This window comes from Prenolepis imparis, unplaced genomic scaffold (assembly GCF_030444845.1).
Source record: "Prenolepis imparis isolate NDT839.2.m4 unplaced genomic scaffold, iyPreImpa1.0 SCAF_9, whole genome shotgun sequence".
Lineage (NCBI taxonomy): Eukaryota > Metazoa > Arthropoda > Insecta > Hymenoptera > Formicidae > Prenolepis > Prenolepis imparis.
Genome location: NW_028141167.1, coordinates 4,367,619 through 4,392,840, shown reverse-complemented (window position 1 = coordinate 4,392,840; position 25,222 = coordinate 4,367,619). Strand labels below are relative to the sequence as shown.

Here is a 25,222-nt window from a genome sequence, read left to right as displayed (position 1 = left end):
CGTTAAAACTCGGATCTAAATTCGCGATCTAACCTCACACCGGACCGGTGTGCGATGTCGTTTCGTATATCTTTATTATCTCGCGAGATCGCGCGCGATCGTGATTTCCTCCGATCGGGATGCAAATCGCGCTTCCGCACCGCGATTTTACGTCCGCCAAAGTACGAAAGAAGGGAGCTACGCTAGGGTTTACGTATCGTCCCGTTAACCTTATTATCGCGTGTCACAGGTTATGACGTAGACCGACTGCGGACGGTCAGGAGTCCAATATAACATGAGTAAACTTAGATTAGGGTCGGATTATATCCCCTTAACGACGGAGGAGGACATGTCGAAGATCCGCGTCGTCGTACAGTTTTCCAAAGTGGCATGGCTTACCGTGTCGCTGCCCTTCTTGGCGTTCGTCTTCTGCGTCGCCTACTCGGTCCTGTATAATTTCGAGCATTCTACCTCCACCCATTGCCAGGTATGCGATTAATGCGGGAAGCAATAATTACTACTCTGTCATGTGTGACTCGAGATATATATCTTCCATGATTTTGCATAAATGACTGCATTCTCGTGATTGGTTTCTGGTACGTGGAATGTGTTATTTGAACGTCATTAAGTGCTGAAAGAAATTTAATAGCGTTAATTAAGAGCTTGAGTACATATATCTTTAAATAACAATGTTTCTGATAACACATAAACGGAGAATTATATTTTAGAATTATAATATACAAAAATAATTCTCTTCCCTAATGTGCGTTTCTTTCTATTTCTAGGTATACAATTTTTTACCGTCTGTCTCGGCGGCTATTGGTCATTACAGACCTCAAAGAGACGTCTGGAAAACTGCCGTAGCATTACAAGCGACAGTGAGAACCTTAGTGTTTATGATGTACTATCGTTACTATAAAGAACACGTTTACATGTGGGCACGATACTTGAGCAATATTGCGCTTGTTATGTATGCCATTGAAAATACATCTCTCGTGACATTGAGCTTTTGGTCTTCCGATGAGAATTATGGTACAGAAAAGTGTACATGCAAATTTGCATCAATATGCAAGTATTTTGTACGCAATATATAATATTAATATATATTATTTTTCTTACAGCATTCCATAAATTATCTTTCATAATGTTTTTGATAACATCTTTTATACACATGTTCTTAGCATATTATATTATGAGGAATTGCTTGAATATTGCAAAAGATTTTCACGACACCTCTTTAAAATGGAAATGGAGGTCAATGATGTTGAATGTATTATCTATATTCATAGCCTGTTACTTCTTCTATAGGCATAATAAGTATTGTGAACCTTTAGGTAAGGCAACATTGTAATATATTATTGTAAAATAATGTTCTTATTAATTTATATAAAAAGTTATATATAATTTCAGTATATTCTATGTTTGCTTTGAGCGAATATGGAGTTGTGATCTCAAATATGGGATACCATTTAACTGCAGCATTGGATTTTGCTACAACACGTCTTATGATATCAGGGAATAGAGTCAGAATTATCTAAAATCTTTTTCACAGATTGTGATTATAGTATTATATATATATGTACATATATACTTGAAGTTTATTGTATATTACTGTACATATCGCTTCTGTCTAAAGTCTTTATTATTCTTCCATATTAAAAAATAATTTATTAAATAATTTAGTTATTAATTGTTTAATCAGAGATAATATATATTGATTGTAGCTCTTTGAGAGCATGAATGCATTGCAAGTATTAACAACTAAAAGTATTTAGATCAAAATTTGTATAAAAATAAATTTCTTACAATGCTTTAGATAATGCTAGAAATGATAAGTACAGAATCTTGTACTCACTTTTATTCTGCTTAATCTTTTATATATATTATTAGATATTTTTATCACAATGTACATAGACCGATATATACAATGAAATATATTGTTTCATATATATATATGTATGAAAACAATTTTTTTGCTTATAAATAAATTATACAACATATAAAAAATATATACCTTCTTTGGAAATTTTTTTTCTCTAAGTGCCTGTTCTGTCTTGCTTTTAATTTGGGTAATTAAACAAATGTATATATCAACATCGATATTTCAAAATTTGAAATCGCGATCGAGTTTATCGGCAATGAATTTTGCTATCGCCATAGAGCTAGTCGCAGCGGGTGATGGTGCGTTTCGACAATGCAATACTCTACTACCGATTGCACCAGTGCCTCTATCGAAAACGAAGTCGTCAACTAGCTTGCCGTCTTTATCTAGCGCCTGCGCTCTCACACCCGCTGGTCCTCTATTAATAAAATATAATATAATTAATAAAATATAATTATGGAAATCGGTAAGAATTTTATCAAAACAGATATTGCAGTACATAAAATACGGACCTTCTGACATCTTTATACGTAACTTCAGGAATAAACTTTTGTAAATCCTTCACTACAAGTGGATAGAAAATTGATTTTATCACTTCCATACAGCCTGGTAGAAAATATCGGAAGCATAGTTTGTATAAACCAGGAAACTTCGCCATTTCTATGCAATCTCTTATATTTATATCAAACCAGCTAAAAGAGGAAAAATTTATATATATATATTCGATTTTAATAAACAATATATTTATAATAAAAAGTAATAGTTACCTATAACCTTCTCTAGCGAATGCAAGAACAGCATTAGGACCTAGCCAAATCTCGCTCGTTACTCTAGGTGTAAAGTGCACGCCTAGAAATGGGAATCTGGGATCGGGTACCGGATACACGTTGGTCGTGCAGAGATGCCGCTTGTTATCATTTAAAAGAAGATACTCGCCGCGAAACGGCACTATTCTCGGACTTAGATCGCAGCCTGTCATTACGGCCAGACGATCCGAATGCAAACCAGCACACGTCAGCACATATTTCGTTGGTATGCACTTTAAGAGAAAAATCGTCAAAGTGTTAGGTAAAATGCGATGGTACGATGTAATAAAAATGTATCGTTAAAGATTAAATCTTACTCGAGTTTTCGATTGAACAGAGATGGGAGCCAGTTGGCTTTTTCCTTTCGATTCTGTCATTTCTGCAAATCCGGCTACTTCGAAATTGAGGAAAATCTCACCTCCCATTTTCTGAAAGTCTTCGGCGAAAGCTTTACACACAACTGCCCAATCTACTATACCAGTCCACGGTGACCATAGAGCCTTTTCTCCCTGAAAAAAATAATATAATTTTATCGATTTTCACTATTTTTTTATTTATGTTATGTTATTATTTCACAGCTATATTTGTGATATTGAATACTAAAAAATAAAATTAAAATATTATGAAGAAATTATATAAAATGATAATTACAAAGTAACTTTAAGAAATTAATGAATTCATATATAAAGAAGAATTTGTATACATTCTTTTCCGCTTGCATTACCTTGCACTTTGGCTCGTATTTAGATATGCAGTCTTTCTCAACAATTTGAAGATCCGGTACATTGTTCTTTGTACCTCGATCGAAGAGGTCGTCTATCCTTTTGACTTGTGTCGGATTCTGGGCGACAATTAATTTGCCAACCTTCTTGTGAGGTATGTTGTTTTTACAAAAGTACTCATAGCTAAGTTTTAATCCTTCCACGCAGAGCTTCGCCTGTTAACAATCACAATTGGATTAAAGGTCTTTTAAATTTTTAACCATGTACGTATTATATACATTATACATATGTATTATGTAAATAAAAATTAATTTTAGCAATTTTATATTTCAAAGTTAGTAAGCTTCTAAGTAATTTTATATTCGTTAAGTTTCACACTTTTTAATCCTAAGTTGCTTTTCTCTTATATTAGATATCGATATAATAAAAAAATAACATTTAATTTATTGCTCTTGTTAATTTCTGCTTCTTATCTTAGTTCAGATTCAAGACCTTCCAAATGGCTGAATGCGGGAAATTATACTTTATTTCAGTTTACCTTCATACTTCCAGGAGTGTAATAAATGCCGGCGTGTACCACTCCGCTGTTGTGCCCTGTTTGATGCATGGCTAGGGCGTTCTCCTTTTCCACGATAGCCATCTTCATATTCGGATGTCTCATGATCATCTCGCGGGCGGTAGCGCAGCCGACGATGCCACCGCCGACGATCACGAGGTCGTAGGCGCTGCATGTGCTGAAAATTTTGTTCACGATTTACTTGCACAATTATTTCTTTTACATTTACAATGATAATTTTACTATTTAATCTTACTATATAATCTTACTATTTTATGCGATATTTGTAATACGAGATGAATTGTTTATCGAACGCAATTATACAATATTTCTCAATACAGATTTTTCAGAGATTAAGATTATGCAAATTATATAAGAGAAAATGCAATTTTTTAATTCATTTATGGTGAAAATAATAAAACAGAAAACGCTGGATTATTAATGAAATTAAAGGTAGAATCGATAATTCGAGGATGGAGATATTAATCTCTATTATACGATTTTATAAAATAAACATACAAGATTCTAGCAATAAAACAGAAAGTTTACATATCAGAAATATACAGCATCCATATTAATTTTCTGTACTCTTAGATAGCTAAGTTATAATTTTATGCAATACATGAGATGTTTATTAATCCGCGGCTAAAGCTTATTATCAAGTATTAGCCGCAGAGATTTGGATAAGAATTTAACAATACCGCGCTGGATCAAACGGCGTTTATTATTAAATGCTGTCATTCAACTTTGCAGGATAACAATGCGTTCTATCTGGGATGGTAATATATCCGATATGTAAATGCTACAAAAAGGTAAAGATACCTTGAGGCAGTAGAACCGTGACGACATAAATAATGCAGCTGCGGTATAGTTCTCTTGGTCAGAAACGTTATCAGGTTAGTCTTCATTATGTCATCACCTCAGATTTTTAGATCACACGCTTCCTAAAAAAAAAAAAAAAAACATCGCAATCGCGTGCGATTAATTTTTCATATATTATCGTTAATCGTGTGTTAATATAAATCTTAATTTTGACAACTAGCGCATTTAATTTCGATAATTCTCTCTTCCTTTTTTAATTAATTAATTATTATAATTAATAAAAAATTATAAAATAATTAAAAATTAATTTTAATTAATTTTTTATTAATTACAATTCGTTAAAGATTAAATCTATTTTCTATAAATCGAAACATATCTTTCGTGTACGATACATATGAAATTAATTAAAATTATGTAATATGTGTTTGATAATTACATACACACATACATTATAAAATTAATTTTAACAATGAACTTTTGATTCTAAAACAAACTCGAACAAGCATCGATTTAATAGAAAGTTTTCTAAAATATTTTTTAAAGATAGATCAGCTGTTCCATTCATCACGTGTGTATACCACGTGCATCGGTTATGTAATATATAACTGCAACAATAAACTATTATATAATTCGTGATGAGATCGCACACACTGATACATTACATTAGCTTGCGACAGACATCATTTTTATCTCACCACGAAATAGATGTAAAACGTTGAAAAAATGCACAGCGTCACGTTATCAGTATATACATATGTACACATACATATATATATAAAGAGGAAAAAAAAGAAATTATAATCGTGCCTAAAATAACAAGAAAACGACATACAAGCGGTATCGAAGTCTATTAATCACTTTCGGAGCACAGTGTAAAATTATTTTAGCTGTTATCGCGCTGACGAGATGTTATCAGTTATCACATATGACATATGACTGTTTAAATAAATTTAATGTCGACATATCCATACATACTCTCTTTGTAATGCTCCCTCGTTGCGTGCAATTGTGAACAGATATTTCTCACGCAACCAAGTACTAAACATCTGACTCAGGAACATTTTGAACAAGAACGATTAAAGATATTTATATTTAAATTTTATATTTTCTCACGAAAGATAACGTAAAGTTAAAATAAACCTCCATGAACTCTTGGTTATGTCATGGTTATGTCGATGGTTGGAAGACAGTAAAGTGGCTACGTCGATAGTGGCGTCTCTCGTAGTGACTACAGCAACTAACTCACACTTGGCGGACGTCCAAGTTGAGGCGGGCGCACGATGACCAATCAGAGATCGAGGATTTCTTTGTCCTGACTGCTGATTGGTCAACCGAGCGCTTCACCCTGGGTGAACGTATTTTAGAACGCACTGCACAATCTAGATGCTGCCCTCTGCACTTTTGAATTCATCGTCATCAACGTTCGTGTGCTCGCCGGTCCGCAAAAATACGTAAATATTAATTAATTAAACGTCTTTACATTGTTAATTAGCGTATAAATCCGATCGCGTCGCGTATCCCAACATCGTGATCGCGATCGCACGCGCGAAATTGATTTCGTCGGCCGGGAATCTCGCTCGAAACATTCGTTCCTCCGAAAGATCGCGTGACGTCACAGCTCAACCGGCTCGAGCCGCCGAAAGTTCGTGCTTGCGAGTTTCTGAGGGCGGATCGTGAGAATTGCCGTGCGCCTTCGACGCGAAAATTTGCCCACTTTTTCGGCGTTCTCGAGGGTATCTTAGGCGGGCCTTTGCGCCTTTCCGGTCGTACTTGCTCGACATCCCGTCCAAGTATCATTCCGCGACGAACAAGACTCGTAATTCTCTGGTAAAAATTGTCAAAGCCGACTACGACAACGCGCCGCCATCTTGCTGTTAATGTATCGTATTTCACATCGTACGTTGCTCTCCTTTCTTTTCTCTCGCGAATCGTCGAGTATTCAGTGAAACGTAAACTACGCGATGCGCGTAGTGGCCAATTCGGGAATATCGGCGATTGCCGAGTGCGTCGTGAGGGAAGTCGCCGATCGCGTCGTTCGATGAGGCCCTCCGGTAACATCCTGGGCCTTGGAAAAAAGCGGCGACGCGAGAACAGAGTATCGGTATTCGCGCGCGAACGAGCTCTCGCGATTCTCGCGTTTTATCGAAACGCGTCGAAAATGTAATAACTAAAACCCGGGCGTCGCCGCGCGTCGCGACCGAAAGAAAGTAACGCGAGTGCGTTTCGAAGCCTCTACGAGGACGGTTCCCGACGTAGAGGTTTCCTACAGGAGGTCTGGGAGAGACATCGGGCGCCGGCCGAGCAACGCTAGGGTGAGTATTTATTTTTGTTTATTAGAGATACGTTATATTAAATCTATATTCAATTTTATAAAATTATTAAGTTATATTTTTGCTTACAGTATTATAGTACGCATCACAAATATAAAATTCAATTATTATATAATATTAAATATATAATAATTTTATATAATAATAATTTTCTGTGTGACCGCTTGTGTACAATATTTGTGCTTGTTATTATACTTGTGAGAGAATTTTCTCTTAGAATTTATCCTGAAAATCATGGTAATCGTGGGACAATATATGGTATGGAAAGAATTTTATAAGAATTTCTCTAGAAATAATAATATCTATCACAATAAAACATGTTTGATTAATCTTACTAAACTGCATGGTAAAATTAATCAAACATATTTTATATTTTATTGTAATAGATATTATTTTTATTGTGATAAATATTAATCGGAGAAAGTCTCATAAAATTCTTTCCATACCATATTATCCCACGATTACCATGATTTTCAGGGTAAATTCTAAGAGAAAATTCTCTCTGTGTATGATTGAAATATAAAACAGAATACAATATATAATAATAATAATAATAATTGTTTTAAATAATTAATTATTTTAGACGCTGTTTCAATTTGGTATTAATTTATATATGTTACAGATCAACTGCTGAAGATCTTTACAACTTCGGAGGAGAAGGAGGTCTGGGAGAGACATCGAGCCGGCGAGGAATCCAGAATACGCTGAGAAGAAGAATAATCGAAGTACGAGTCGAATAATTAATTTTATTATTTATCGATAAAGCGATAGAAAAATATACGCATAAGTACTGACCGGATTTTGTGTCAAGATAAATTCAATATAGTACGTTTACAATATTGTATATTTTTGTACGTAAAACACAAATCTGTAAAATTAAAATCCGGCCTCTACGAGGGGGAAGAGGGGCGGAACTTTTACTGTAATCTTTTTTTCTACTTGAAAGCGATAATTTTAATTTACAGATTCGTGTTTTATGCACAAAAATACACAATATTGTAAAGTTTTGGCAAAATCGAAGAGGACGCTCTCCTCCCCCCTTCAGTATTACCTATTGATTATTTTAAACGCTGTCTTAATTTGGATTTAATTTATATGTTACAGATCAACGCTGCTGAAGATCCTGCAACTGAGGATGCGAAGGAGGTCTTGAGAGAGACATCAGGCGCCGGCGGAGCAACCCTGGGGTATTTATTTTTATTTATTAGAGGATTGAATCAAAGTTTATAAAATTATTTAATTATACTTTTGTTTAATATTGTATGCATCACAAATATAAAATTCAATTATAATATAAAATTAAATGCATACAATATTAATTTTCTAAAATATTAATTACTGTTTGACCGTTTCTATAATTTAAATTTTATTTGTTTGTTACAGAACATCGTAGCCTCATAGTAAACTCCGCTGCTACGCATCAAGTAGTGAGTGCGATAAATGATTACTTTATTAAGAGATAACGGTTTGTAGAAATTAGATTATAGATATATGTAGATTTAGATTGTAGATTTGTAGACTATTGATTGTAGATTTGTAGACTATTGATTGTAGATCCGTTATCTCTTAAAATGAATGGCGAACAAGGATTAGGATATTAATCATCGTGCAAAGGAAACTTTATTTGATCAAATCGTCGAATTAGTTGTCGAACACGACAATGGCGCGATTATTTTCAAATCCCATTATTATTGATTTATTTATTTATCCGCGATTTACCTTCTTATTTAATCATTGGATTACACAATAGTAAAAAAAAATTTAGTATGCCACATATTCTCCCTTTAAAATGAAAGATTCATTGTCAGTAAAACATAAAATATAATGAGATAGAGCCAATTCCCGAAAATCGGCGACTCCTGAGTGCGTCGCGGGGGAAGTCGCATCGTCGTTCGATAAGGCCCTCCGATAAGTGGGCCTTGGAAAAAAAGCGGCGACGTGAAAACAGAGCATCGGTTTTATTCGCGCGCGGATAAGCTCTCGCGACTCTCGCGTTTTATCGAAACGCGTCGAAAATGTGATACTAGTTAAAACCCGGACGTCGCCGCGCGTCGCCACCGAAAGAAAGTAACGCGAGTGTTTCGAAGTTTCTTATTCTACGAGGACAGTTCCCGACGCAGAGATTTTCTACAGGAAGAATGGTGTGCCGGCGAGGAATCCAGAATACGCTGAGACTGGAGAAGAAGTCGAAATGTGAGTCGAATTATTTATTTCATTATTTACTCTCTTTCTCTCTCTTGCGCGCGCATTGTAATAAAATACAAGACATTCGTGAAAACATCCTTACTTAACGTAGCCTATTCGTACTTAACGTCGGATTTGTCGTCTCTGTAATCGCGAATTAATGTCGCATACGAGATATTACAGTAATCGAATGGCTGCGCGTTTACCGTAAAGTTTATCGTTAAATAAAAACGAGAGTAGAAGCCGTAAACATGTATTCTCCATTTACGTTTGGTGTTAAATGCGATTACTTCATATTATGTCAATAAAACCCTCAGAATCTCAGGAATAGGATTTAGATAGATAACACGAAATGTGATACGCATTTATCGTTAAATACAGTCTTTAAATAGAGACGAGAATACGGACAGTAAAACATAACTCGCACTCGCGGAGTTATCGAGGTCACCGCGACAGAGTTTCGAAACGTCTTTTTTTCCAGGTGACCGTGTCGGTTTTGCTTCTTGACAAACAGGTCCATTTACATAGAATCGTAAAAGTCAATTAACATGCCATAGCGTGCTATTATATTAGCTGTTACACTATATTTTATCAATAATATATTTTCTTTCTTTATCAATAATATTCACATTTTGCACTTTACGTCGATCAAATTTTATATCTTTCATCGGAATAATTTTGTGGAGTACTTTTTAAAATTGTTTCAACAAAAAAAGCATATACATAAATATATTTTATATAAATTTGTATAATTATATACGCTGCTTCTTTTCTAAAATATTATTTTAAAATTAAAATTATATAAATTTTTAAACAAGATTTTTACTATACTGGAACAACACAAGCGCGTGCTTCATTCCTCGATTTTATAAAAAAAAAGAATATTTTTACATAAAGTTTGTTTAAATCTGATTAATATTTTTCGACAGAAATCAACCGATAGCGTTAATTTGCTAATTATATTTTAAAATAAAAATATGTTACAAAAATTAAAATAATGTTATAAATAATATGTTATAATACTTTAAACTCAAATAATATTTTTTGACAGTAATCAGCTGATAACTGTCAAAAAATATTAATCGAGTTTAAAGTACTATAACATTTTATTTAAAACATATTATTTTATAATTTTTATTACATACTATTATTTTAAAATTTAATTAATAAATTAACGTTTTAATCAGCTGATTTCTGTCAAAAAATATTAATGAAGCGTTAATTTGCTAATTAAATTTTAAAATAATAATATGTTATAAAATGTAAAATAGTAATATGTTGTAAATAATATGTTATAATGCTTTATCTGCGATTAATATTTTTTGACAGAAATCAGCTGATAACTGTCAAAAATATTGATCGAGTTTAAGGAATTATATCATATTTAAAATATTATTTTAATTTTTATAACATATTGTTATTTAAAAACTAATTAGCAAGTTAACTCTTTAATCAGCTGATTTCTGTCAAAAAATATTAATAAGGTGTTAATTTGTTAATTAAATTTTAAAATAAAATTATGTTATAAAAATTAAAATAATATATTTTAGATAATATGTTATAATTCCTTAAACTCGATTAATATTTTTGACAGTTATCAGCTGATTTCTGTCAAAAAATATTAATATTAATCGCAGATAAGGTATTATAATATATATTATTTACAACATATTACTATTTCAAATTTTATAATCTATTATTATTTTAAAATTTAATTATTAAATTGACGCTTTATTAATATTTTTTACATACATCAACTGATTAAAGCGTTAATTTGTTAATTAAATTTTAAACTAATATTATGTTATAAAACATATAATAATGTTTTAAATAAAATGTTATAGTATTTTAAACTGGATTAATATTTTTTGACAGTTATCAGCTGATTTCTGTATCATTCTTTTTAATATAAAATCGAGGAATGGCGCGCGCTTGTGTTGTTCTAATCCCTTTCTAAAAAGGCATGTAAAATCGATTCTCGCAAGTATTGTTGCCTCTTTTTCGCGATGTTGATTAGCTGCCTCGCGCATTTGCGTTGTACGTTATATTCATAGCATCGAAAGGCTGTTATCGCGAGGGTTAGCAGTTTGTCAGTTTGCCCAAAATAAAATAAAATAAAATAAAATAATAATATGTTTTAAATAGTGTTTTAATACTTTAAATTCGATTAATATTTTTGGCAGTTGTCAGCTGATTTCTGTCAAAAAATATTAATGGCGGACAAAGTATATATTATAACATTTATATTATTTATAACATATTATTATAAATATTATAATTATTAAAATAATAATATTTTGTAAGTAATGTATATTTTATAATACTTTATCCACGATTAATATTTTTTGACAGAAATCAGCTGATAACTGTCAAAATTATTAATCGAGTTTAAAATATTATAACATATTATTTAATTTAAAACATAATATTATTTTATTTAATTTTATTTTTTGGACAAACTATCAAACTGCTAATCCTCGCGATAACAGCTGCTCGATACTATGAATAGAACGCACAATGCGAATCGAGACAGCCAATCAGCATCGCGGAAAAGCGACAAGAATGTTAGTAACATGCCTTGTTTAGAAAGGGATACGCGATTATAAGAAATATTTTTTATTTGTTGTTATATCGGTGATGTCTTTATAATGGCACTTGGAGCTCGGTTTGACCTCGTGCAAGTTCTCGGTACATACAGCTAAGTTCGAAAGAAACGGTACGACAACGATGACACGCTAGATATTGTTTCGCCGAGGTTTCTCGCGATGATAAATGACCGTGTCCACATTTCTCAGTTCCTCAGTTGCACAGGATGTATGCGAACGCGTACAAAGTCGGACGGTCGAATAGTTGAAGAGTAATTGTCAGTTACACGGCAGACGTAATCCAATTCATCATATTATAGCAAAGGAAACGAGGTAATATCCCTGGGAGATAATGTAGGACTCGCATTATGCTTAACTGCGAAAGAAATAGGCGACAAAAAATTTTCATCCACTCGCAGTGTTCGTATCTAAAGTCTAGCATCCATAACATTTTGTGTCTCATATAACATACTTCTCTACCGTGCTAAACATTTTAAAACAATAGTAATATACTTTATAATTAAAAAAATTATCACTGGCTACTCTGAATACGTAATTTTATTGAGATGGAAAATTGATTTTATCCGAAATTGAATCTAGAATAGATCTAATGTGCACGAAACGAGGATAAAACGGATCTGTCTATAAAGCTGGCTATTATTTATATCGTATACGTGTTAATATTTCATTGCTCCAAATGCACCTCCGTGCGCTTTCTAAGCAACGCCCTTAATCCCGTTATCAATAATCTGTAGGCTCTCGTAGTATCAAGAGTATTATATTTTGAAGGCAGAGAACGCCCACGCGCGCCCGAGCAAAGATATAAATAAACGATCGCTTAATAGCCCTGGCGCGGTGCCCGGTAAACAATTTCGATGCCGCGGTGATCCGTGGAGCGGTTTCGCGATATTAGCGCGGCAAGTTTTGTTATCCCATTCCGCGGGTGGACGAGGGGGCGATGGATGAGTGAACGAGGGATATGCGCTTAGTAGAATTTCATGGAAGTTCCGTTCGCGCGCGCCTTCTTCGCGGTCGTTCACCCCGCGAATCCCGACAGTTTGATTAAGGACGGAGGAAAAAGTTTTTCGGCCCAAGAGTTGTATAATACGCGGCCAATCACGCGGCCGGCTGCGCCGATATATGCGAAACGCGCCGAGCACCTGGTGTATATTATGGTATTATATCGCCGTCAGGGTCCCTGCCCTTTCCAACCCTCTGTCCATTGTCCCGCTTCTCTCCCCGAAGAATCGGCCGAGGCCCCCCTCATCTCGCCGCGAGAGACACTCGCTGTCTTTCTGTTTTATTATCTTACACCAGCGAGATATTCCTGTTGAGAGACGTCGCCGAGACGAGATATTGTCGCCAAGTTACTCGCGGCTTTGTAACAAGTTATTGCAGATATCCTCCGCAATGTCCTTCGTTCTCGCTTAAGACGATTTCGACGGCAACCAACGTCGGAGCGGGAGAACGGCTCTAATTTTCATTCGAGCTACCGTTTCTCTTGTTAATTTAGAAAGAAGCAAATGATTTTTCCACCGTAATGACTATCCAATTAAAATTTTCTGTAATTAGACATCGAAATATATTGAATGATTAATAAGAAATAGAATTGCTTTCTTTAAGAATATAAACGTCAATGTCAAAAAAATTAATGAAAAATATAATTACCGCTGTTCATTGTTACTGTAACTAGCTATGTTTGTTCAGACACTTATAAATCTGTGCTTTAGATAAAGTCTGTGTGTACTCGATTCTCGAATGGTCTCGATACAACGATATGCCTCATATGTAGGCGCGTCCCTGAGATATGCGTTCAGAGCGTGAAACCGGTTTCATGCAGCGTGAATAATTTCGCAATAATATAGCTATGCTGAAAATCAGTCTTACGTTAAAAAGAAAGAGAATTTCGAGATTGGGAAAGATAAAATTAATATATAGATAAGCAAATATACTTTGATATTAGATAATTACATTATTTATATTACGTCAGAAAATTTGTCTAAATATAATTTTTTGTTAAGAAAAATTATCAAAGCCAAAACATTTAACAGTCACAGATATATTACTTAAAACTAGATATGTGAGATGCAAAATAGAGAACATATTTTCTGCATCTTTGCAAATAAAAAATACATTGTTTAAACAAAAAATTGTTTTGACATTTAGATTCTTTTCTTCCCACCTCGTGTCTCTTTAATTTTAATTGATGAAAACGTGCGGATAATCATGATAGTCTGTCTTTTGACAATTGGATATGAGAGAAAGATGAGGCGAGGTCGAGGCAAGTTTGGGAACCCCTGCCTCTGTAGGTCTCTCGTTCCCCCCTTACGGTCACGCTCCTGAGCGTGCGTGGCCGCGATGCGCGACGGTTCTTTGACTCGGTGCCGGGAGTCAGTCAACCCGGTGACGGCTTCCAGGTTGCGTGCTGTTCTCCACCAAGCGTGGTCCTCGGCGCTCACGAGCTCGAGTCGAGGGCGGCAAACGCGTGTGCAAAGTATACGTGCGCCGATTATCCAAGTCCGTCGACTTCCGTCGATCAGACTGAAAGCCAACGTTCTTTAAGCTCGAGGAAACGCGAGAGGACCGACGATTCTCCGAAAATGCGAGAAACACGCGATGCGCGCGATCGACAGGTGACACGTTCCCGCTAAAACCGGCGAAAGAGTTTACGTGTTTCGCTCGTTCTATTAAAATTAAAGGGTGTGTCGCGCGTTTTCTGGACACCAGCGATGGATCATGAACGAGTGTGTCGGTGAGCGAATCGAGGGATCTTTTTTCGGCGCGATCGATATCGCGGAATCGTCGCGCGTGATCCGAGTGTGGAATTCGATGGGATCGGCATCGTAGTGGTAAGACCAGGAAGTGTTCGTTGCAAGGTCGATTTAGCCATTCGATCGTTGAAAGATCGAGTTCCTTCTTTTTCATCATCTCATTCGTTTCACATCGACCGAAGACAGAAGTCTCTCTTGATTTATGTTAAATAGAAATGTGTTGAAGAAGATCCTGTCGGCTCTATTATTGTGTTAGACTACGAAAGTGCGAAAATCTCTCTCCTCAGCTCTGAATCTCGTAATCGGATTTTGATGAGAGGCGCTTTTCCGATAGATCATCCTACGGAGAAACCGTCGAGCGAATTTCTTCACGGCACGTCGGAATAATCGCAGCGGGATCCGCGAGAAAGCGCGTATACCCAAGGAGAATTCAAATACCTCTCTCCGTTCACTCTTCGCATTTGCATTCGTACCGCAGTTTCACGGCGACGCGCGTTCGATCGCGATCCGATTTCGCGGCGGTGGTCGGGCGAGGTGAAGGGGACCAAGACCGAGACCATCGTCGTCGTCGTCGTCTGCCATTCCTGAAGGAGAGGAATCCTGCAGACCCGTTCAAGGCGATCTGCCGAGCTGCCGCGGCTCGAGAGGATCCACGAGGAATTCTCCACGGACTCCAGGACGATCGCCAGACGGCGAGCCACTGGTTCGTCCGCGATGGAGGACGAGCTGCGGTGCCCCAGCTGCAAGGAGCTGTTCGTGGAGCCGGTGTTGTTACCCTGCTGGCACGCGTTGTGCTTAGCCTGCGCGGTGAATCTGCAGGCGCCTCCGGACTCGCCGCCGGAATCCACCGCCGATTCATCAAACGCGCCCGGCTCGGACCAGGAAGCCGACAAGCTGTCGATCCTGTCCGAGACCGATTCCGGCGTCGTCTGCAGCAGCACATCCACGAGCTCGCGACCAGGCAGCTACGTCGGCACCCCGGGCAACGGCGGCGGTTTCCCGCCGTCCGGCGGCACCCTCTGTCTCTCGTGCCCCGTCTGCCAGAAGACCGTCTACTTCGACGAGGGCGGCGCCCACAATCTGCCCAAGTACTGGGCGATGCAGCACATCGTCGAAAAGTATCAGGAATCGCGAAACTCGCGGCTGCAGTGCCAGATGTGCGAGGGGGAACCGCGCGACGCGACCGTCGCGTGCGAGCAGTGCGAGGTTAGCTCGATTATATTAATTATAAGGGCGTATGATATCGCCGAGGGTAATATAATCCGGGGTATATGATGTTTGATGCACACCGGGGATTTGCGGAATAGTATACGGATGTAGCGCGCTTTGTCGTCCGCGAATTGGAATCTCGCGCCAGAGATTAGCGCGAGATTAGAAGTTTGATGAATAAATGGGGTTGAATAAGAGTTATAATGAGAATGCAGGGATATAGATGGTGGCGCGTGAGAGATTGAGTATTTCCTATTTAACAGTCATCCTCGAGTTTGGAAGAAATAATTGGGATTGTTGGCAATGTTGAGCTAGCTTTGCTTTAACTTCAGTTGCGAATACTATTCACGTATATATGTTTAGCCAGGATTGAGAATTCTGTACAGTAATAGCGAGGAAAATTTCAAATACACATATTCTAGTAGAAGCTGCTCGTTATATTAATTGATGAGAGGCGCTTTTCCGATGTAGTGTTATTATTTTATATTGATTGGAAATAAATTTAGATAGTATTTCATAATTTGAAAATTATTGAAAAAAATTATGTATGCCACAATCAAAGACTTACTTAATATTTCTATTTTTTTTATAATAAATTTTTTTATATATTTTCAAAAGAAAGTTTAACACAGAAATTTTATAATGGCTAAATTAAAACAGAATATAATAATGACTGACGGTTTCTGTGTATTTTATATATGAAATATATAAGAGTATAATGTGATATAAATCTGCTTATAATAAAACATAATAATTTTTATTCGTCAGTTCTTTCTTTGTTTGAGTATCTGTGGACTTCGTGTTTCCACGAGAGTTTTCTCTATTTGTAATTCTATTTTTAGAAATATGTATCTGTAATCTCGGATCAAACAAAAGACCACATAGTGACATCCATATAACCGCTTTTTGTTATTCTCATTTTCCGGTTTGTATACAGTTCTGCAGGGATCCATCCCCTTGTTAGAGAGTCGAGAAAAGAAGGAAAAAATTCTTCGCCGTGAATTTGCTTAAAAATATGAAATTGTCAGATCGCAACACGTTCTGTAAAAAGAAAGTTATATTTTTAATTGTGAAAAATTTTTGAACAACGTGTAATTTTATAAATAGATCAAATATACACAGAGCAATTATCTTGATTAATACCTTTGTATCATGATGCCATTCGGTGGAAGAACGTAGCATTTTAGCAGAATATAAAACTGTTTCCGTTGGATGTTTGATGTCTAATTCGTCTCTTTCGTCGTTTCCCCTCTACGATATTTCTGTCCTGATGCTTTCTCGCTTGCTTCGCTATGAAAACTTCTACCACGCCGGTAAGATCAGAAAAAGTTCCCAGGACCTACCATTCTTAACGATCGCGGCATCAGCCGTGTTTATTTCTCTTGTGTGCTTTCCTCATCCAGAGGATGCTCGTTAACTCCCCTTCGTTCTTCCCTGAAGTCCACTTCATAACTTTTCTCTTCGCGGTATAAGCGCACTAGAGCCGCTCTCATCTACAAGAGCCACGTCTATATCGTTATCGGTATAATATCGAGTGTTATAGGCATCGTTATACTAGAAAGACGAAGATTTCATTGATGGCAAAATCAAGAACAAAAAATCATATTAATCGTGATATCGCCGCACCTGTACAAATATTTTTTTTATTTAAATCCTACAATTAAACATATGTCTGTCAATTTTATATCGAACACAAATGTGTCGAAATGTCAATATTGTTTATAAAAGGAGATATTTCTATCTCACTTTCAGGCAAATTTGAATGATTTGAATGATTTTAGATATTTTTTTCTCGCAAAACGCAGTAAAATAGAATATGTTATTTTATTTAATATTCGACCGTATTTTGATATTAATATATATGTATGTGTATATAACTTTTATAATTTAATTTCTAAAAAAAAATTTATTTTTAATTTCTCTTTCATAGACTTACAAAAATGTATTTTTTATTACACTATTTTTTAAAATTAATAGCTCTTGTTATGTGCGAAAATAAGAGACAATATTTCTCGGACGATTGTCAATTCCCCGGCTCACGCAAAATATTTGCACAATATATTCGCAAAAATTGTCGCTACATAGCCCTCACGAAAAGAGCAATTTTATATTGTTCGGTGCTCCGTTTGAAAAGATCGAGTTACCGCGTATCGGAATGTCGCGTCGCATGAAATATTTCGTTGCGCGATCAACATGCACGCCAATCGCGCACAGCTCTCGTTTCCCACTTGCTCGCTTTTCTCCAAAGTGTTAAATTTCATTTTCAACCCTCTCCGCGTTGCGACAAGTGGCGGATATTTTTTCTGTGATTTTACATTCTCGCCGCGCCGGTCGTTTCTCGTTCCGCGGAAAAAAAGAGAGAGAGAAAGTGAGAATCGATGTGGTGAAGTTTCACTCGTCGCCGACAACAATGCCTAGGTTATTGATAACCGAAATTATATTTCCGGAAAGGAAATATCGAGCGAAGAATATTATTGATACTGAACAATATTGTCCTATGTTATTATTTTTATTTCTCAGTTATTATTTTTATTAAATTTGAATTTCGTGAATGCTGTCTTTGATAATCAAAACTACTTTATATGAAAATCAATTTCTTAAAGTAAAATTTATTTATATTTATATTTTTGCATAATTATTATATTTTATAAATACTTCAAATATTTCTTAAAATAAAATCTAAAGAAAATCTTTTTTATCTTATATAATTATGTAATTTTATAATATAAAAGTAATAAAATATTTAAAAAATAGCTTAAAATTTTATTTTGAAAAATATATGAGTGATCAATGTTATTTATATATATATTCAAAATAAATCAATTAGCGTGAAAATAAACGAACAGTTAATTTTACAAACAATAAATAATAAATTGCTTATCTCCCTAATTGTTGTTATTGTAGCCCGGGTCTCTTTTTTTTATATTACACTATTATACACATTTTATTACAATATATTGCGATGCGCAAAACAATAGGAGAATAAAAAAATACAGCACAAAGATTTAATTAAACACAGAAAATCGTTAATTATAGTAATTATGAAAAATGACGCGTTTCAAAGATATGTATTTTTGAAACCGCGGAACGGTTCGCGCTACTGTTTGTACGAGTCTCACCGCGTGAATGACAAGGCCGCGGCATGTAAACAACAACGTGCCGCAAAATTTGGCGCTCGTACATTGTGACGTATATAGCACGTACTGTTATTTATAACAGTAGAGTTAGTCGAGTCTCCGTTCTTGTCATTCACGCGGTGAGACTCGAACAGGCAGTATCGCGAGCCGCTCCGTCTTTATATCAAAATAATCGCGATCATTTTTCATAAATTACAATTAACGATTATCAGTCCGCGCACATTTAAAATCAACTTTGCGACGTTCTCTTCTTACATATCTGGTTGTTGGTCGTTCGAAATACGATCGCGAGAAATATTACGAGATCATTTTCTGTGATTGCAATTAACGATTATCAATGCACGCGATTGATTAATGATAAACGACGCGAGTGTGAATGTCGCGACGACGGCTAATTGATTTAACTAACGAAAAGGTAGACATATATCGATTGTTTATTAATAATAGATATATTTCGCGGAATCTATATGTTGGAAATCTCTACTATGCTACGATATCAGAATGACCAATATATTTTTCGGTCTTTGGGGAAATTATTCTCAGGAAGAGAATAATACTCTTGAAATTAATAATTATTGACACATGTTCGATCGAATGTTTGATACCGATCAAAAAAAAATTTTAACAACGCATCTTAATGCAATTGTGAATTCAATATTTAATAAAAAAAAAGAAATATTTCAAACACCATTGAATTATTTTATCGTTATTTTTTTTATAGTTTTTTTTCCCTAAGCATTCGATATTGAGTATCGATCCGTGGGAAATGAATATCGTTCTCTTCTCTCCCTAATATTTCTCACATAAATACGAAGATCGGTTATTCTTCTTTCAGGTTTTATACTGCGACGCTTGCAGAGAATCCTGCCATCCGAAGAGGGGCCCACTGGCGGCCCACAATCTGGGACCACCGAGAGGCAGCTGGCAATCGAACGGGGGCAAGGGGTCCCGGCCCGAGAGCACGCCTGTCTGCAACGATCACAACGGCGAACCGGTGACTCTCTATTGCGCCCTTTGCAAAATCGCGATATGCGCCCTGTGTCTTCGTGATCGCCACGCTGCACATCCTCACGACGTCCTGCCGTTGGCCGCTGCCTGCAAAGCGCAAAAGGTGAGTGCACTCTCATCCTTTCAAATAACAATCTTGAAAATCTTCACGAGTGCACCATATGAAATTGCTACCATAAATAGCGATAAATATGGGAAAGAGAGATAAATTTAGTCCTAGCGAGATAATCGCGATCTAATTGACAAAGAAAAATTCTTCTTAAAATAGAAGAATATAAGAAAGAGAACAAAAATTAATTGGTCCCCCCCCCCCTCCCCATCCCCCTAAAGAAACGTGATAATATATAAATGATTAGTAGTATCAGCGATCTATAAATACACAATATCGAATCGAAATCTCAAACGATTAACGCGGACATCGCGTTGGACGGATTACTATAGATTTTACCTCGGAAGAATTATGTTTGCCGACAAAATACGCGGCGCGATAATATATGTATATTTGATGATGAACTCGAACGCACGTAATTTATGTGCGTAGCCCCGCGTGGACAAAATCCGAAAATAATAGATGATGCGGTGCCAAGCCCGTTAACACGACCAATAATTGAGTTTCAATCCACTCGCTCTCCGCATATGCACTCTATATTCGCACTTCGATGCACTTGGTATATAACACCGTAGTTTTGCGCCGATGAGTTTCCCGCGTTTTGTTCTTCTGACGATCGCGTTTTGTATGTATGATCCACGTTTCGATCTCTCGTTTCTCGATATCGTTCTCGTATATCTGTGCGACGATCGACAATTAGAAATTACATTGCTATTATGCTAATCGATCATATACCAGGCGTATTTGCGCATCTGTCGTTGAAATTTTAGTAATTAAATACGCATTGTAAAATATGGCACGCAATTATTCGCAATTACATATTAATTAGTAACTGCGCGATTAGATATAATAATTTATGCGTCGTTCTATGTAGATAGTCGCGAAATTTCACGCATTCTCATGCATATAATATAAATTTGCATACTAAATGATATATATTTTCTACTTCTACTCTAACCCGTTATTGCGTTCGCGCGATATATCGATAGCGAGAGAATGCATTTTATTCAGAGGATGTTTCATCACTTGGCCGCAACTTTCCGATATCGTATTAACACAATGCTATCGCACTTCTCTTCGTACTTCAAAGCAACTACTGTCGCGCGTTATTGCGTTTCTCCGTTCTATCATCTTGGCGAGATAACGGCGGGGCCCCGCGGAAATTACGCGCGGATGACGATGGCGAACGAAAGGGCGACGATACCGTCCCGCTAATCGTACGTCTGGCGTATCCCTCCTTCCCATCCGGAGAATGCAGATGCGAACCCGCGTAACGACTCAATATACTCGCGTTCAATCCCGATCGACAACTGGCCTTGATATCGCGTGTCCCCCGCGTGGGTGCGTCCCCTGTTTTGTTTCGCGCTCGTGACACATACGTTGCCTTCCGTTTTCGACGGCTCGGACCTGGCCGACACCTGGTCACTTCCTGATATATGGAGCCGCGCCGCGCCGGTTCCATCATCCGGCGCCGCGATGGAATCGTTTCCTCTCTCCACGATTAATCTGATAAATTGCTCCTATCTGATTAAATCCCTCCCCGCACTGGTCCAGTCAAAACCGCCTGACTCCAGCAATTTCGTAATTGATTGCCGCCGGACAGGCGGGCTAGCTCTCGCTTTTGTTTGCACTCGCCACCCATTATATCTCGAGACGGCGCGGCCGATAGTTGACCCCGATCACTGCGAAGAGAAAATTTCCGTGTATATACTGTGGAATCCTCTAATCGTTGATATCCGGCGGTAACCTATATGCCGATCGCCTCTAGCGATATTTCGATTATGGATGGGTTCGGCGAAAAACCTTTCGAATCGTTCAAATCGGGGTTTACATTCGTTCTTTGTTTATCGGATAAACACGAAAGAAAGCGATTGTGCCATAACTCACCGATGTTGAACTTGTGATATTTGCTTTCTTTCATCCTCAAGCGACAAGACGATATTATTGATTGCTTCGATAAAAAGGCGCTGATACAAAATTGCAATAATTATAATCATTAATAATCAGATCGCGCTTTTAAAAATCATGTCTTTAAGTGTTGTTTCTGTGTAATTATACAATTTGGCCGAATTTGGCGCGTTTTCTGAATAATATATCTCGTCATTCGAGACCAGGTCGGAGAAACGCGCTGAAAGTGCAGTTCGTGATAAAGTAATTTGCAACAGGCTCGTTTATCAGCGGGGCCACGCGAAGATTGGTCCCAGATTGCGCCGAGATCGTAGAGTTCCGGCTGCGGGTCGCGAATCACATGTCAGTTGCGATAACGTGCACCCCGATGCGAAACGTTACCCTCGCGTTTTGACACGTAATCATCCGTCACTTTGTCTTCTCTCCTCATCTCTCTCTCTCTCTCTCTCTCTCTCTCTCTCTTTCGCCCTTCGACCCCGTTTCCTCCTCCTTCTACGCTCCACCTATATATATCGGAGATGGGCGCGATGCCCTGGCCATTATTACACATTAATGTTGACGCACGAGGCAATACTCGCACGCGTTGCACCCGATATTTCGGTAATTAGTCTGCCTGCTCGTCGGCTAATCAAGGGAATGCCGGCGTACATGCGCGAATCGGTATTCGTGTCTGTAATCGCGATAATACGATCCGTTGTGCATAAGTAGTGGCACTTATTTGAGATGCAAGTAATGGCGAATAATAGCCTTTAACTTCATACGTGTATGAAACCAATATTTTTTTTTTATGCCCACGTTAAATGAGTTATTTTCCAGCGTCCGCGATCTCGTCACTCTGGAATGTAATTCAAGCTTCTCGGGTATAAGACTTTAATCCGTATGATGCAGCGATTACGTAATAACAGATTGAAACACGTTTTATCGCGGAATGATATGTTTCCTCGGGACGCAATTCATGCGTAAAAATAAAACTTACAGTTATCAGTCGGATAGCGATCGTTCCGATTTCGCGATGTTAGAAAATTGCCGTGGTGTTTATCGCCTCTATATCGTGTCGTGACGATAAAATCACATCTCTTGGCGCTTTTAATCGACACGCTAATAACTACGGCGATGGTCTCGATTGATTTTAAACGAAAGACCTAACGCGGCTGAGTGATGGCTGAGCGGGAAGGACCGCAATAATAATAATCGATCAGCCGGACTCGCGCGATCGCGGCCGCGTTCCCGACCTCAATTGGTTGTATATCCGCTTAATCGATATAAAAGGCCACATTTTAATAAACGTCTGACGCGTGACTCGTCTGAGCGTCGTCCTTTTTCCCTTAATTTTCTAGATAAGTTCCGGGAAGACGGCGTCTTTATTGAATTTCTTGAGAATCGTGCGAAAATTTTCGCTTTTATTAATACTTTTATGAATACATAAACATTAATATTAATAAAAACATCCGTAATTTTGTAAAAAATAAATTAGTTCAATAACGAAACTATATTACTTAGTCGATACACATCTTCTTAAAGAATTTAATTTTTCTGTTAATGTGTGTGAAAGATTACATCTCTTTATTATTTCAGATAAAAATAAAAATAAATTTGAATCTTTTTACGCATGTCTTAAAAGCCTTTATCGATATTATTATATTGATTAATATTAATATTATTATATCGATTAAGTAATATAGTTTCGTTGTTGCGATAATTTATCATTTACGAAACGGATGTTCCCTTTTTTTTTTTTTAACAAAATTGCTGAAAATTTGGAGAATTTCGACAATGAGAAAGAAACTCGAGCGTGCACGTGCTCGCAGTCAAATATCACATTTGCACATTTCATGAATCTTGCATGAACTTGCGTAAATATATGCATAAATATGCATATCTTCGTATACCGAATGGTCTAAGTCTTCGGCAATGTATTACAAGATTCGATTACTTAGTAGTTAGCTGCAAATAGACAAGGGTCGACCCTGATCCTCTGTGTCAAGTTTGCTCGCGGGGAATCGATTGTTTGCAAAGGGTACATCTTGCGATCCTCCAGGCATCATCATGTAGTCTCTGTAGTCTTTAAATTACGAGCAAAATGAAAATAAAATAGCTTCTTCAAGAAGAATCTTGTTTCAAAATCGTTGCATAACAATAAGGAAATAACTATATTACATTTGCGACCGCCTTATTCCATTTTCCATATATAAATATACTAGATATAATAAAAAAGACGTAATATAAAATATAAAGATGAAATAAAATTTCACACGAAGCTGCTATTATCTGAATTAAACTTAAAGTGCACCCTTTTACTTTTCGAATAAGCTAAACCGCCTTTTCAGTCTTTTAAGCCATAGCTCTTAAATATTTTCGAGTTCCTTTCCTTAACACCGCTGTATATAACGTCTATTGAGCGAGACCTCATCCAGTCCTCTCGCGTCGTGGCGCCGTCGAGAGGAGCGTCCTCGAGGCGGTTGAAATCTGCCTGCCTGCTCTCCGGGAGAGCACGCAGGCAGGTAAAAGAGACGCCGGAAGTCGACGGGAAAGGGGGAAAATCGCTGTCGAAAAATCAAGGTACGGTAAGCGGCGCCGTGACGTTCGCAATTTCCGCGACTGAGGGGGAAAACGCCGAGTCGCGTCTGCCTGCCTTAAACAGCCATGCCTCGATTCGCGTGTCACAAAGAGCATATCCGCGTACCGTGGCCCCTTAAGGCGACGGAAAAGTTGGACGAGGTAGCGCGGGAGTAAGGAGGCTGGGAGAGCGAGAGCGAAGAGATGAGAGCACAGGCAGAGCGAGAAAAAACGAATAAGCGAGCAACGAGCGAGCGGAACGAATATAAAGGCCCATTTAGACGAAAAGATCCTTAGTAGTTCCGTGAGCAACACACTTTCTTCTGAGATGGATTTTTTCTTTTTCTTTTTTTTTTTTTTTATTTAGAAAGGGATTTTTTTCCCCGCAACACGGGAGAGGAGGGCTACGTCGCGTTTATCTTTGGAAATTTCGCAATTTAAGCAAACGGCTGTTTTTTTTTTTTTTTTCGTATGTATAAAGGGATTCTGGCGAATGCTGGTTTTAATTATCGTGCAGAATTTAATATCGGAGATATAACGAATTATATTTGATTTTTCAATCGTTTCTATCTGGATGAGCCTCGGATTGAAATAAAATTATGAAATTCTCATTGCGAAAAATGCGTAAAATGTGATTGAAAATATTTCGATTAAATAT

At 37.0% G+C, this 25,222-nt stretch overlaps 3 protein-coding genes across 8 annotated transcripts in view; 2 read left to right on the top strand and 1 right to left on the bottom strand.

Annotated features, from left to right (window-relative positions):
* Nucleotides 1-274: 274 nt before the first annotated feature.
* Nucleotides 275-1,696, top strand: LOC145940274 (post-GPI attachment to proteins factor 2). The gene is made up of 4 exons (XM_083045193.1): nt 275-466; nt 765-1,011; nt 1,101-1,313; nt 1,390-1,696. Exons 1-4 carry the CDS (start codon nt 275-277, stop codon nt 1,515-1,517), a joined length of 780 nt encoding a protein of 259 aa, XP_082901319.1. The 3' UTR covers nt 1,518-1,696.
* Nucleotides 462-5,961, bottom strand: L2hgdh (L-2-hydroxyglutarate dehydrogenase). Of its 4 annotated transcripts, none has more exons than XR_014425973.1 (9): nt 5,743-5,961; nt 4,768-4,889; nt 3,928-4,123; nt 3,392-3,604; nt 2,985-3,176; nt 2,629-2,900; nt 2,374-2,553; nt 1,994-2,279; nt 462-610 (listed from the first exon to the last, which is right to left on the bottom strand). XR_014425973.1 is itself a non-coding variant. In XM_083045190.1 (8 exons), the coding sequence occupies exons 2-8, from the start codon at nt 4,851-4,853 to the stop codon at nt 2,084-2,086; spliced, it is 1,335 nt and encodes a 444-aa protein (XP_082901316.1). In that variant the 5' UTR covers nt 4,854-4,889; nt 5,743-5,961; the 3' UTR covers nt 1,944-2,083. The 4 variants fall into 4 exon arrangements, 1 of the variants encoding a protein (XP_082901316.1); XR_014425974.1 differs by lacking the exon at nt 5,743-5,961 and adding an exon at nt 5,600-5,682; XR_014425975.1 differs by lacking the exon at nt 5,743-5,961 and adding an exon at nt 5,463-5,574.
* An 8,314-nt stretch (nt 5,962-14,275) lies between these two features.
* Nucleotides 14,276-25,222, top strand: part of Trim9 (E3 ubiquitin-protein ligase Trim9) — a 92,169-nt gene continuing 81,222 nt past the window's right edge. For all 3 annotated transcript variants that reach the window (XM_083045443.1, XM_083045444.1, XM_083045445.1), the window contains exons 1-2: nt 14,276-15,843; nt 19,819-20,094. In XM_083045443.1, coding sequence (XP_082901569.1) covers nt 15,352-15,843; nt 19,819-20,094 — 768 coding nt within the window. In that variant the 5' untranslated portion in view covers nt 14,276-15,351. The remainder of the gene's footprint in view (nt 15,844-19,818; nt 20,095-25,222) is intronic.

Coding starts and splice junctions, on each gene's coding strand:
- L2hgdh (XM_083045190.1), bottom strand. CDS start 4,853: ATGAAGACTAACCTGATAACGTTTCTGACCAAGAGAACTATACCGCAG. Junction 3,177..3,391: donor AATACGAGCCAAAGTGCAAG/GTAATGCAAGCG, acceptor TATTTTTTTCAG/GGAGAAAAGGCTCTATGGTC. Junction 2,901..2,984: donor CTGTTCAATCGAAAACTCGA/GTAAGATTTAAT, acceptor TTTCTCTTAAAG/TGCATACCAACGAAATATGT.
- LOC145940274 (XM_083045193.1), top strand. CDS start 275: ATGAGTAAACTTAGATTAGGGTCGGATTATATCCCCTTAACGACGGAG. Junction 467..764: donor CTACCTCCACCCATTGCCAG/GTATGCGATTAA, acceptor TTCTATTTCTAG/GTATACAATTTTTTACCGTC. Junction 1,012..1,100: donor GTCTTCCGATGAGAATTATG/GTACAGAAAAGT, acceptor TTTTTCTTACAG/CATTCCATAAATTATCTTTC.